We start from the raw sequence: 12,010 nt of genomic DNA on the forward strand, positions 1-12,010 counted from the left end.
ACGTGCCAATGCTCCTCCCAAGGACTTTGGAAAGTATGAATAGCTTTCCTGCAGATAACCCCTCAGACCCGGACAGCATAGTTTCTTGTCTCTTGAAGGGGGCTATTCTGAATACTAGAATGCAGGAGGGGAGAGAGTCTATAAATGTAGAAGGACAGTCAAGTGACTACTTTTGAAAATCCCCTGGTTTCTTCACATCAGCATCCCCCGTGTGTGGTGAATGGTAGGAAACTGCCTCCTCCCACCCTGGGAAGGAGAGAGGGTGCTGCGCTCGTGGGTCTCACTTCTCTCCCCCTGCCTCCCCCTGCAAATGATCACAGCTTGGAAACTTCTTTAAAGGAAGTGGTTGCTCTTGTGGCCCCAAGTCCTGAAGATGAAGCGCTTCTGGTTAAAATGATTCAGCAAGAAACCACGCCCCACTGAAGCTACCCCACCATGCCCTGGTCCTGGAGCTGTACTTGCCGAGCACTTGGCCCACTACATGCTCCCTGCATTTCCCCAGCCATGTGGCTGGCCATTCTGCTTGCCCTCTGCTGCCTAACTTCTGACACCCATGGGGCACGCCCCCCAGGTAAGAGAAGGGTCATCTGGCCCCATCCCAGAGTACTGTTCTGACCACCTTCTAGTAGTAGAAGTATGGGGACCCTGGCCTGTTAGTCTTGCATCTTTCTTAGGACACTCTTGGAACCCTGAGAAAGACCCTGGCAAGGGGCTGGGGATCCTGGCAGCAGCTACTTCTAAGCAGAATAGACATCAGGGATCAAGCATAACAGCAGCCACAGGGATAAAGAGAACAACTTCTGTTCTCTTCTGTTCAAGGGCCTCACTCAGTCTATATCTGACAGCTTTACTTTTCTAACTGACTTTACTGCAGAGACCCCAGTAAGATAAGTATTGTGCAAGTCAGCATGCTAGTGGCCAGTGAGGGGTGGCAGTCGCCTGTGTTGGAAAGCTGAGATGCAACCAGGCTAGCTAACTTGCTAACCATCAGCCATGAGTGCCTGTTTCCCTACAGAGAGCTGGAAGATGTCTGCCCCAGCAAGCAGATTCAGCACATAGATAAAGTTTGAGGGCCCTGCCTCTAACTGACAAAAAAGCTGATAACTGACCATCTCCCAGTAGATGAAGACAGCGCTTATGCATAAGGCTTTTGTCATTCTTCCTCCTTAAAGCAGGCTGGGTCTGGTCACTGGGAGGCAGTGAAAGGGAATACCCAAGAGACACCAAGGACATAGAATCCCCCTTCACAGCAATTAGGTGCAAAGAAGTAAGTGTAGAGACACAGTAGGGCATAGCCTCCAAATCCAAGACCCAAGTAGATGCTGTGAATGGGGCACTGTGGAGACAGGGCAGTAATGGGTAGGGGAGCTTCTGTTCTGAGGATGAGGATGGACCACAGCAGCTCGGGGGGGGGGGGTCATTGGCAAAGAGGTAGTTAACTGGTAAAAGAGGAGACAGCACTAAGCACGGGCCAGGCCACAGACCTTGCCTCTCCATGCCCTGCTCCCTGTGGCCTTAGTGCTCACTAGGAGGCCCTTCCTGGCCTACCTACGATTCCTCTGCCCCAGTTGTCCAGAGAGAAGCTTGGGCAGAAGCTGGTGTTCATGCTGCAAAGCCCTCTTGGCCTATGTGAGAGATCTGGGGAAGACATTGGTACTGGCTATCTCACCGATCCTAGGGTTTCGGTTTTTTATACTCGGTGTTTTGACGATGCTGTGTTTGCCTCCTCTGAGGCCTAATTCAACAGAGTGGCCACATCTACCACATTATAGTTAACACCACAGGACAGCTGTTGGGGGAGATATTGGAGGACTGTCAGTTCCCTGTCTCTACCACGTTAACTTCCCCCAAATTTGTGAGCTGAAAGGAATCTTCTCCATTCACCTGCCCTCAACAGCTTCTCTGAGCCACCCCCTTCAGGCCTCTCTGCCCAGACCCAAATAAACACCACCCTCACACTGGAACCTGGGAATACTACAAGCCCCATATACACCATCTGAGAAGTTTGGAACTTCCTTCAGCCTGCCCTTTGAGATGCCAGTAACTGGTTCTTACCTGAATGTCTTAGAGAAAGTAGCTCAGTGATGATCTCACAAAGTGCTTATAGGCCTGGGGTACTCCCAACAGTGCCCACCATTGCCTGCAAGTCAATGGCCAGGCCTTTGCTCTGCTGTGCTAATGAACCACATCTCTACCCACTATGGTACCTCCCTTCCTGATGCTTCCATTAAGGCCTCCGATGCAAAATGGGGTACTCTCAAGCTCCTCTCAGACAGCTGGGAACCTTGACCTCTAATGGTTCATATTCATTCATATTCATATTCTCATTCTCTTTCCCTCTTCCCTCCCTCCGTTCCTCCCTCCTTGCTCTCTCCCTCCCTCCTCCCTACTTCCTGTGGAATTCTGGAATCCTCTGTGAGCCAAGGCAAAGCAACAAGGATACTGATTGTGTCTGATCTGAGCATATGGCATAGCTCTGTGCCTAGGAGTTAAACTGCCCCAAGCAGTATCCCCAATCTTCAGAATTTAGGAAATTGCCACATTCATTGTCTCTGCCTCTTAGCTGTTGGTGAGAATGGGGAGCCTTCTTTCTCAATGTGTCACTTCTTCCACAAAGGTTCCCTGCCGGTGGTCACCGTTTGCCTCATCGCCTGCCCCTTTCCAGTAGGACTTGCAGAGGAGGCTTGTTTGCTTAGGCAAGAAACCTGCAGCCATGTAGCCACCTGCTCTGCATAGCAAGGGCTAAGGGCATAACTAGGCCTGGGTATACTGGATTCCCACAGAAAGTTCTAAAAGCTGTTATAGGTTGGGTCTAGGCCTGAATGGACCACTGACCTAGATTTCCCATGAACATGTTTGTCCTCAGAGATCCTTGCTGCAGTCATATCATATCTGATATGGTACTGGATGATACTGACTACTGCTTCGTGCAAACTGCCTTGTTTATTCTTATCCTTCAAGGTCAGTGTCATCATCATCCTCATTTACAAATGGAACATGGAGGCTCAAAAAGGTTAAGGAGCTTGCCCAAGCTAGCACAGCCAATGAGAACAGCTGAGATTCTAACACTGGATGTGTCCCAGTTGGTAAAGACAAGAGTTAATCAGAGAAAAAAATATCAGCATCCAGCAGATGAGGAGACAATGCTGCCTCAAAGAAGCCCACCCCACCCTCATCACTCAGGACCTCAAAGCATAAGAATCACTCACAGAACTCATGGGAAAAACATAGACTCAATGGATGTTGATGGTATAGGTGAGGGGCCCTAAGAGGTAAAGGTGTGGGTGGCTCATCTGCAGCTGGGCAGAGCTTGGCATTTGTCTTATCACCATTGCAGTTCTCAGACTTCCTCGGCTTCTGTGAGAACATCAGACAGGGCTTGAGAGCAAACTAGAACAGTCCAGAGGGGACTGTACAGGACTCAGCTATGAGACACCTACGGACCAGACCAGATCCCAAAGCCATACTGGACAAGAACACTGACAGCATGCTACTTACTTAGGATCAAAAGCTTTAGGGGCCCATGCCTAGAAAGCCTAGAAACAACTATAAGCTGTAACTGGCTCTTGGTCTCTAGCTTGGAAGCCCTTTGCCGGGAGTGACCCTGCTTGGTCAAGCACGGCTGACCTCCCTTTCCTAAGAGAAGATGGGATGTCTCAACGTCATGTGTTCCGATGATCACAGCTTCTCTACTATACCACTCTCCCCTCAGCCCACAGGAGACCTGTAGTGGGCGGCAGATAGATGATGCTTGCTGTGCTGTCCTGGCTCCCCTCACTCAGGTTCAAATAAGCAAGAACAGCCTTCTCTAGTGTTTCACTTGAGGTTCTCTGATAGACCGCCGATATCCAGGAAGGACCTCCCTGTTCTCCTGAGATACCCTCACCTCTCATATCTGCTGTGACAGGTTCCCCTGCTAAACACTGACCAACAGGCCTGACCACTATGCCTGGGTATCATGATTCTAGCAACCACATGGACAGACAGCCTGCTTTAAAGATCGAGTTTAATAAAAACCTGACTCCTTCACTGGCCCCAGAGCCTGAAACCTTCCCCAAGCTCTGACAGAAAAGCCTTCTGGTGGGACCCGACTTTCCTGTCCCCCAGTTCTGAAGTGTCATCTACCTACAGTACTAATTCCTAACCCCCCGCTTGGTAAAAGCTTTTTCTCCAACTACTTCCACTGGGCCTTGATTACTATCTACTCAGTCACTTGGATAGAGGGATCACTTGTCCCCAAAAGGAACTTGGTATCTCTAGTTGAAACAAGAGCACAGCCACGCCAGCCAGCACCTGCATCTTGGTGTCCAGTCTGGACAGTCACCGAATGCTTATATCGATAAGGTCTAAAAAGTTTACCAATCTAATGCCCTGCTATCCCATCCCCCCACTAACTTTGAGCTTTTTATTTTCATTGCATTTTAATTTTTATTACATGTATTTATTTATGTGCAGGGCCACATGTGGACAACTGTGGAGGTCAGAGAACTTGAGAGCTGGTCCTCTCTCCCACCAGGATCAGCCTTAGGTCATCAGGCTCAACAACCAGCACCTTTACCCCTGAGCCATCTCAGCAGCCCTTTATTCTCATATGCAACTCATCCCTGGCTATTAGGGGGGGGGGGAGTTAAAAATAAAGAGAAACACCAATTCAAGACCTTAAGGACCACAAGCCACTTTCTGCTGTAGGGAGCCAACTGCTTCACTGATTCTTCTATCTTCCTAATGATAAAAGTCCAGACCTGAAGCCAAGCGGCCAGATACATACACCTGGCCAAGCCCTGCCCTCCTCACTGCACCACTCTGGTCTCTGGGATACTGAAGATTGATCCCATGAATAAGCTGAGCAAGGGAATGACTGATCAGGGTCTCCAGTGGGGTGGGTCTTCAGGCCCAGTCACACCGATGCCTCTGGGAGCAGGGAATCCCAAGAAGAGAAACTGGAATTCCAAGTTATACCTAGCTGTAAGAAGTTCCTCATACTGTTCCCTCGTTTTTTTGTTTGTTTGTTTGTTTGTTTGTTTGTTTTGTTTTGTTTTGTTTTTACAAATATGGACTCCTTGGTACAGGAAACCAGGTCTAGGAAGAAACCAGCTAACCACCCTCTCATACCCACAGCATACTAGACTCTGGACCCAAAACTCAAGGGATAACATTCACTCAACAGGAGAGAGAAGAGCTGTATGCCAGAACCTCAGGAGCCAGTACATACGCAGTGGTGGAGTCATGAGCTGTGTTTAAGGTGTACCTGACTTAGGCTGGACTCAGGCTGCTCTGACAAGGTGTGAGACTGCAGGAGGGACACCAAGGGGGATGACAGCCAGCCTCAAGGACCAGTCTGGGCAAATTCTAACACATTTCCTGTCTGGAGTTTTGCTGCCCGGTACCCCATGTTGAGAATAACCCTGGGTTCTGAAAAAGGTCACGTAGGCAGCGACTAGGGGACAGGAACTATATACACTGTTGTTCAGCCCAGGGCATCTGTTCTTAAATTCAAGAGTATAATAAAGGTGCACAAAAGTCAGGTAGTGAAGGAAACAGGTGGTAGGCACACAGGGGACAGTGGAGGAGGGCTAGGACCACACAGCTGAGAGAACTGGGTACCACCCAGGGGATGAGCCATGACCCTTTGACTCAGGTATTCCCCTGACATCAATGTTTTTTTGTCTGGTTCTTTTGTTTCTTTCAGATTTTTGTTCCAAAGATTTGATCTCCAGTGTGAAGCCAGGATTCCCCAAAACAATAGAGACCAATAACCCAGGAGTGCTTAAGGCCGCCAGGCACAGTGTGGAAAAGTTCAACAACTGCACAAATGACATCTTTTTGTTCAAGGAGTCCCATGTCAGCAAAGCCCTGGTACAGGTGAGGAGCTAGGATCAATAGCTGGCACCTCAGGATAGCTCTGGGAAGCTGAGCCATATAACCCATTACCTACAACACTGGAACAGAAGTTGTACTATAGCCAAGACCAGTGTGACCCAGAGCTGAGCCTCATAGCCTGGAACCTTTTTTTTTTAGTAAAACTGCCAAATCTCTGGTTGGAGCCCATCAGTAGCAGTAAGAAATGGCAGGGTCCTAGAGTGGCGTGCTGAAGCTGACAGCCTGGCAGGGATGCACAACAGTACCAATCAGGGCTGCCCTGCCAAGGTCCAGGGTGCAGATCCTCTCCTGTCATTATCCCTCACCCACAGTCCACAAAGCCACTCCAGTATTTTCCATTGCATCCATTCATTTTTTTCCACCTGGAACTGGGCCTACTCCCTTCTCAGACCTACAAGTCCACTCTTTCTCCAGCCTGCCCAAGTGTCACCATTCAAAGCCAGCCTTCTTGATAATTGATTGTCCATTCAGAACTTTCCTGCCCAGGGTACCTTGGGGGTACAGCCAGTCTTGCTAATCTTGTATCTCAAGAACATGTGTTAACATGACAGGAGGGAGGTCTTGGCAGCCTCTCATTTGCTGTACACAGTGGCCCTGGCAGCACTCTGGTACTGTGAAGCTGGCTTCAGAAGATATACACTTGTGCGTTGGAGCCTAGAGGGAAAAGGGTACAGAAAGGCCCTGCTCTGAGGATGGTAGCTTTACAGCATTCATGTTTGTTCTGGGCCAAAGGGCCATGGTGTCTTCTATAGTCTTCTTTTGGTAAGTATAAACTCTTTTAGAGTGTAATATTCTATAAGAAATGATGCTAGGGCTGGAGAGATGGCTCAGTGGTTAAGAGTGCTGACTGCTCTTCCAGAGGTCCTGAGTTCAATTCTCAGCAACCACATGGTGGCTCACAACCATCAGTAATGGGATCTGATGCCCTCCTCTGGTGTATCTGAAGACAGCTACAGTGTACTCACATAAAATAAATAAATAATTAATAAATAAATAAATCTGAGAAAGAGAGAGAGAGAGGGAGGGAGGGAGGGAAAAATGCTTTAGGCACACTGGTATGTGGCACTATCTGTGCTCTAAGGACCAGCCTCAGACAATCAGAGCCTAAGCCTGAGTGCCCAAGGTCCCCCATAAGAGAAATGAGCACTGTCCCTGTGTACTCTCATGATGTTGGAGACTGCTTCACGTGTTATCTGGTTAAGACTGGGACTAAAACTTGAGGAATTTTCCAACTACACAGAAACAAGCAAGGAAAAAGAACTAAGTCACAGCTGTGTCCAAGTAGAGAACTATTATTATGAAACTCAAAATAAACCAATTCCCATGAAAGTGGAGAATCCAGCAGGTACCTACATGTATGCCAACAAGCAATACAGAAGTTAGCAGGCTTAACATTTATTTAAACATCACTGAGGGTTAAAATGGAGGGTTGTTTGGTAAGTTGAAATGAGATGACAGATAAGAGGGAGAAGGTTAGTCTTTACCTATGGCTGTGGCAACCCCACCCTGATGTTTCTCTAGAATGCAAAGTTCTAGGCAGAAACCTAAAAGGGGCCATAAGACACTGCTCAACAGGAAAGGAAGAGGGTTGCCTGAAGTCTGGACCTGTTCACCTGCAGCTGCTCTCCTGGCCAAGTCCAGAACTTGCCTCCCCAGTACTCTCCTTACCTGCTTTAAGACATGCCTCACCAGCTGGGGAGGCAATGACTGCTTTGCCTCCTATGCCAAGTAATGTAGTCCTTGGGCTTTTGGTTTCTTCAGGTGGTGAAAGGCCTGAAATATATGCTGGAGGTGAAAATCGGCCGAACTACATGCAGGAAGACCATGCATCACCAACTGGACAACTGTGACTTCCAAACCAACCCTGCCTTGAAGCGGGTAAGCAGAAGAGCCTGTCTATTGAGTAGCTTCCCTCCACCGCAGCACACTTCTACACCTCAAACCCAGGGAGATGTTCCCTCCCAACCATGAACACATGACAGCAGCAGCAGCAGCAGCAGGCACGCTCTCGAGGGACACAGGGTTGAAAAACAGTATCCTCCCAGCCCTCGCATGACCTATGCCACCTGACTTTCATTTCCAGAAGTCTCTTTGCAGAGCAATGCTCTGAATGTGGAATAGGGAGATTTCAGCAGAAAACGTTTTCAAATGATTCAGGAATCATTTACAACACTTACAGATATAGGATATGTTATAAAAATGTAAGTGCTGTATTTACTACATCTGATCTCTCTAAAGAGAAAAGGCAAAAGCTACGTGGTAAACTTTAACATATCATAATTATAGCTAAGGAGTATATACGCTTGAATCATTCCAACGTTTAGGTTTGAAGATTTTCAAAACAAAAACTGGAGGTGGGTACGGGAAGACTGACTCAGCACAGAATACACGCAAATGTATATGAATTCACACACAGTTCCCAATTGCCTGGCACGCACAAGGGGAACTAAGGGAGCTGCCCTGGGTGAGCAGGGTCTCAGTGGCAGCTGGGGTCCTAAGATGAGCCCTTTTTCTGTTTGTTTCAGACTCTATATTGCTACTCTGAAGTCTGGGTCATCCCCTGGCTCCACAGTTTTGAGGTGCCTGTTCTCCTCTGCCAGTGACTTCTGTCTCTTTAGCAAGACTGCAGCTGTGATACATATCCACTCGTGTTTTCCCCACTCCTTACTTTCCACCCCATCCTGGCCATCTCAGATCCTCAGGGCCTGCTTACCAGCGAGCAGATTAACATGCCAGTGGGTCATCAGGGGGCTGGACTGGGAGAATATAGTGCCCTCCTCTCCAGATTAACTGTATTCACACTTTCTTCTAAAATGAATTCTCTGGTGCTACACACCTAGATTCAGGATGTGGGCACGCAGAGAGTCCTTTGATGACATTACTGGAGCACGTGCAGAGCAAAGCAGATACAGTCAACAAGGTGGTAGTGTGGGAAGCTTCTTGATGCCCGACTGCATGAGCAGATTCTGCAGCCGTCTGGTCTGCTACCATCAGACTAATATTGATGGGGATGATTTATCATAAATAAAAAGCTGATCACCTAAAAGCAATACTGTGTGCCATCCTTTACAGGAACCCAGGAAAGTGGGTGGCCTGGTGAATTTTGTTTCCATAAAACCTCAAGAGACTTCATGTAGTGATAAGCTGTAAGCTCAAGTGTGCTGATGACCTAAGTAACTGGCCCAGACCTTGACATCAACAGGATAGCAACACCCACAGAGAATAGAGGAACTCTGGGAGCATTTCTGAAGGAAGAGTGCCTGCACTCAAGTTCTCTGCTGTCATGAAGGTTAATACTTTAGTAGCAAGCCCAACACAGGGTAGGGTAAATGATGGGTCCAAACCCTCAGTCAGTCACTGGAAAACAGCACAGATGGAGCCTGGATAAAGGGGCTGGGGTGAGATAGACAGGCTGTGTTGGGCCCTAGAAGAATGAAGGATTGCGGGGAACTGGGAACTTGGGAAAGACAGCAATGGAGCTTGAACTGGAAGATGCACAGGGGCAGAGCAGAGGGTAAACCCAGAATGGGCTGGCAGCTATGTCTCACAGCTTTCATTCTGAGAGAACCATGGCTGAGTACTAAGAAAGCCTAGGGTGGACAGAGGGACTCATTGGACTTCTTCTCCAGACTCTCCTCAAAGTAACTGCAAAGCAGAGAGATGCAGGCTTCTGAAAGCAATACAGACTTGATAACAAGTAGGAAAGTAAATCTGTACCCAATATGCATGGCAATGTAACTGCTGTAGCCCTAACTACAGAACAGCACATGATCTGCCTTGGTATCCTTCAAATTCCCCTTTATTTTGGTCCTGACTCCCAGGCTACTTTAATTCAGGGACAGTGATAGCAGCATTGACATAAGACAGACTTCACTTGACAATTTGTGTAACCAATAAAGCCAATTCTTGAGAAAGGCACTTGACCCAACCACACATAAACAAGTCACAGGGTGCACAGCCAGAGCCCTCAGGACATGGCTGTGTGACTGATGTTCATGATAAAGCAGTAGATAAATGGTCCCGTGTCCTCATTTTGTTAAATAGCAATGAGAACACATCAAGGTCTGGTCTACCTGCCTCCCCTTAGTCATCAAGAATCCTGACAGAGCTCAACTCTGATGTTCTAGAGCTTCCTCTAGCCATACCACTGCCACATATTCCTCACCAAATACACTGTGCCTGGCCCATGATGACATGCTTCAAATATCTGCTTCTGTTCAGTTTAGCAACCCTTGCAGGTAGCAAGTGAGCTGGCCACAATTACCACGAGACATAAAACATCGCTCTCACCACTGCTCATGGGAACTCTTCACACCACTGTTATCCAGGCCACCATATACCCTCTAAGGAATCTCAAAAGAACTTTGCTGTGTCCAAGCTTGTGCCCTGCAAACTGCTGCAGCCACTGCCTCAAAAGCCTTAGGGTGGCCATTTACCTGCTGTCAAGCTTTACAGAACATTCCTCAATTATTATAACAAGGTCTCCAGCTCAGCCTTGTGCTGGCTGTGATACTAAGCAGACATTAACCACGGAGCCTCAGCGCCCTTCCATACAAGGCCATCCATCCATCATCACTAAGTCCACATATGCAAGCTGGGCATGGTGCACACAGTTCTAGCTACTCGGGAGCTGAGGCAGAAAGACCTAAGCTCAGGAATCCAAGACCATGTCTCAAAAAAATAGGTAAGACAGTATGTGAAAAACTTTCAAAATTTTGCATAAACACTCAATTAAGATATGGGTAGGTCTGGTAAATTGTTATTAGGCAAAAAGCTCGGAATAACCAAGATACAATTCACAAACCACATGGAACTCAAGAAGGAAGGCCAAAGTGTAGATGCTTTGTTCCTTCTTTGAAGGGGGAACAAAATACAGGAGGAAATACAAAGTGTGGATCAGAGATTGAAGGAAAGGCCATCCAGAGACTACCCCACCTGGGGAATCCATGCCATATACAGACACTTATAGCAGATGGCAAGAAGTGCTTGCTGACAGGAGCCTAATATAGCTGTCTCCTGAGAGGTTCTGCCAGAGCCTCACAAATACAGAGACAGATGCTCCCAACCTACCATGGGACTGAGCACGGGATCTCCAATGGAGGAGTTAGAGAAAGGACAGAAGGAGCTGAAGGGGTTTGCTACCCCATAGGAAGAACAACAATATCAACAAACCTGATCCCCCAGCACTCCCAGGGACTAAACCACCAACCAAAGAGTACACATGTGGAGGAACTCATGGCTCCAGCAATTTATGTAGCAGAGGATGACCTTGTCAGGCATCAATGGGAGGAGAGGCCCTTGGTCCCATAAAGGCTCGATGTCCCAGTGTAGAGGAATGCCAGGGCTGGGAGGTAGGAGTGGGTGGGTGGGTGGAGGAGCACCTTCACAGAAGCTGGGGGAGGGGAGATGGGATAGAGGGTTTCTGGAGGGGGGACCAGGAAGGAGATCACATTTGAAATGTAAATAAATAAAATATCCAATTAAAAAAAAGATATTAAAAAGAAAGAAAAAATATGGGTATGTGCAGTGTGTGTGTGTGTGTGTGTGTGTACACGTGCACGCACACATGTCCTATTTATTGGGTTCTTATATATACCACTCTTCCAGCCCTTATTCCACCCTAATCCCTTCCGTCCTTCCAATACTAGGTAGGGGAGAAATACGGTTAGAGGGGAAAGGGGATGTAGACTTCTTTAGATTATTTCCTGATGATTAGAGGCATCAAGTTCCTGGGGGCAAGTCCAGTCTTCATCGTCAGGATACCTCCAACTCCTTCTCGCCTCTTTGCTCATGGCCACTTGACAAACTGCATGCAGCAGCAGGAACCAACGGAAGCCTCCTGGAGCGCACCCCACCCCTCTCCGGGTTCTAGTATTTATATCCTCTGATAAGTTCCCATAATTCCAAACGTAAACTATCTGCAGCTAGACAATAATCACAACTCTACTAGTACATGAAACAAATAATTGTCACCTGCTGTGAAGCAGCCTCTTATCCCACACCTGGGATTAAAACAAAATCATATTCACATAACATAACTGGGTTTTTAAAGAAACCAAAATTTTCACTACAGGTATGCGGATCATAAAAATTTCAAAAGGTACTTACACTGTCAAGTAAAAACTGATTC

At 47.6% G+C, this 12,010-nt stretch overlaps 1 protein-coding gene across 1 annotated transcript; it reads left to right on the plus strand.

The window, feature by feature from the left end:
• The first annotated feature begins 400 nt into the window (after nt 1-400).
• Nucleotides 401-8,930, plus strand: Cst7 (cystatin F (leukocystatin)). The gene is made up of 4 exons (NM_009977.3): nt 401-571; nt 5,690-5,862; nt 7,642-7,758; nt 8,406-8,930. The coding sequence occupies exons 1-4, from the start codon at nt 505-507 to the stop codon at nt 8,481-8,483; spliced, it is 435 nt and encodes a 144-aa protein (NP_034107.2). The 5' UTR covers nt 401-504; the 3' UTR covers nt 8,484-8,930.
• Nucleotides 8,931-12,010: the final 3,080 nt, after the last annotated feature.

The sequence above is a fragment of the Mus musculus genome, chromosome 2, assembly GCF_000001635.26.
Source record: "Mus musculus strain C57BL/6J chromosome 2, GRCm38.p6 C57BL/6J".
NCBI classification, from domain to species: Eukaryota; Metazoa; Chordata; class Mammalia; order Rodentia; family Muridae; genus Mus; species Mus musculus.

Bases quoted from the DNA above. Each gene is read 5' to 3' on its own strand.
- Cst7 (NM_009977.3), top strand. From the start codon at position 505: ATGTGGCTGGCCATTCTGCTTGCCCTCTGCTGCCTAACTTCTGACACC. The intron at 5,863-7,641 runs GTGAGGAGCTAG...TGGTTTCTTCAG, and splicing joins TCAGCAAAGCCCTGGTACAG to GTGGTGAAAGGCCTGAAATA. The intron at 7,759-8,405 runs GTAAGCAGAAGA...TGTTTGTTTCAG, and splicing joins CCAACCCTGCCTTGAAGCGG to ACTCTATATTGCTACTCTGA.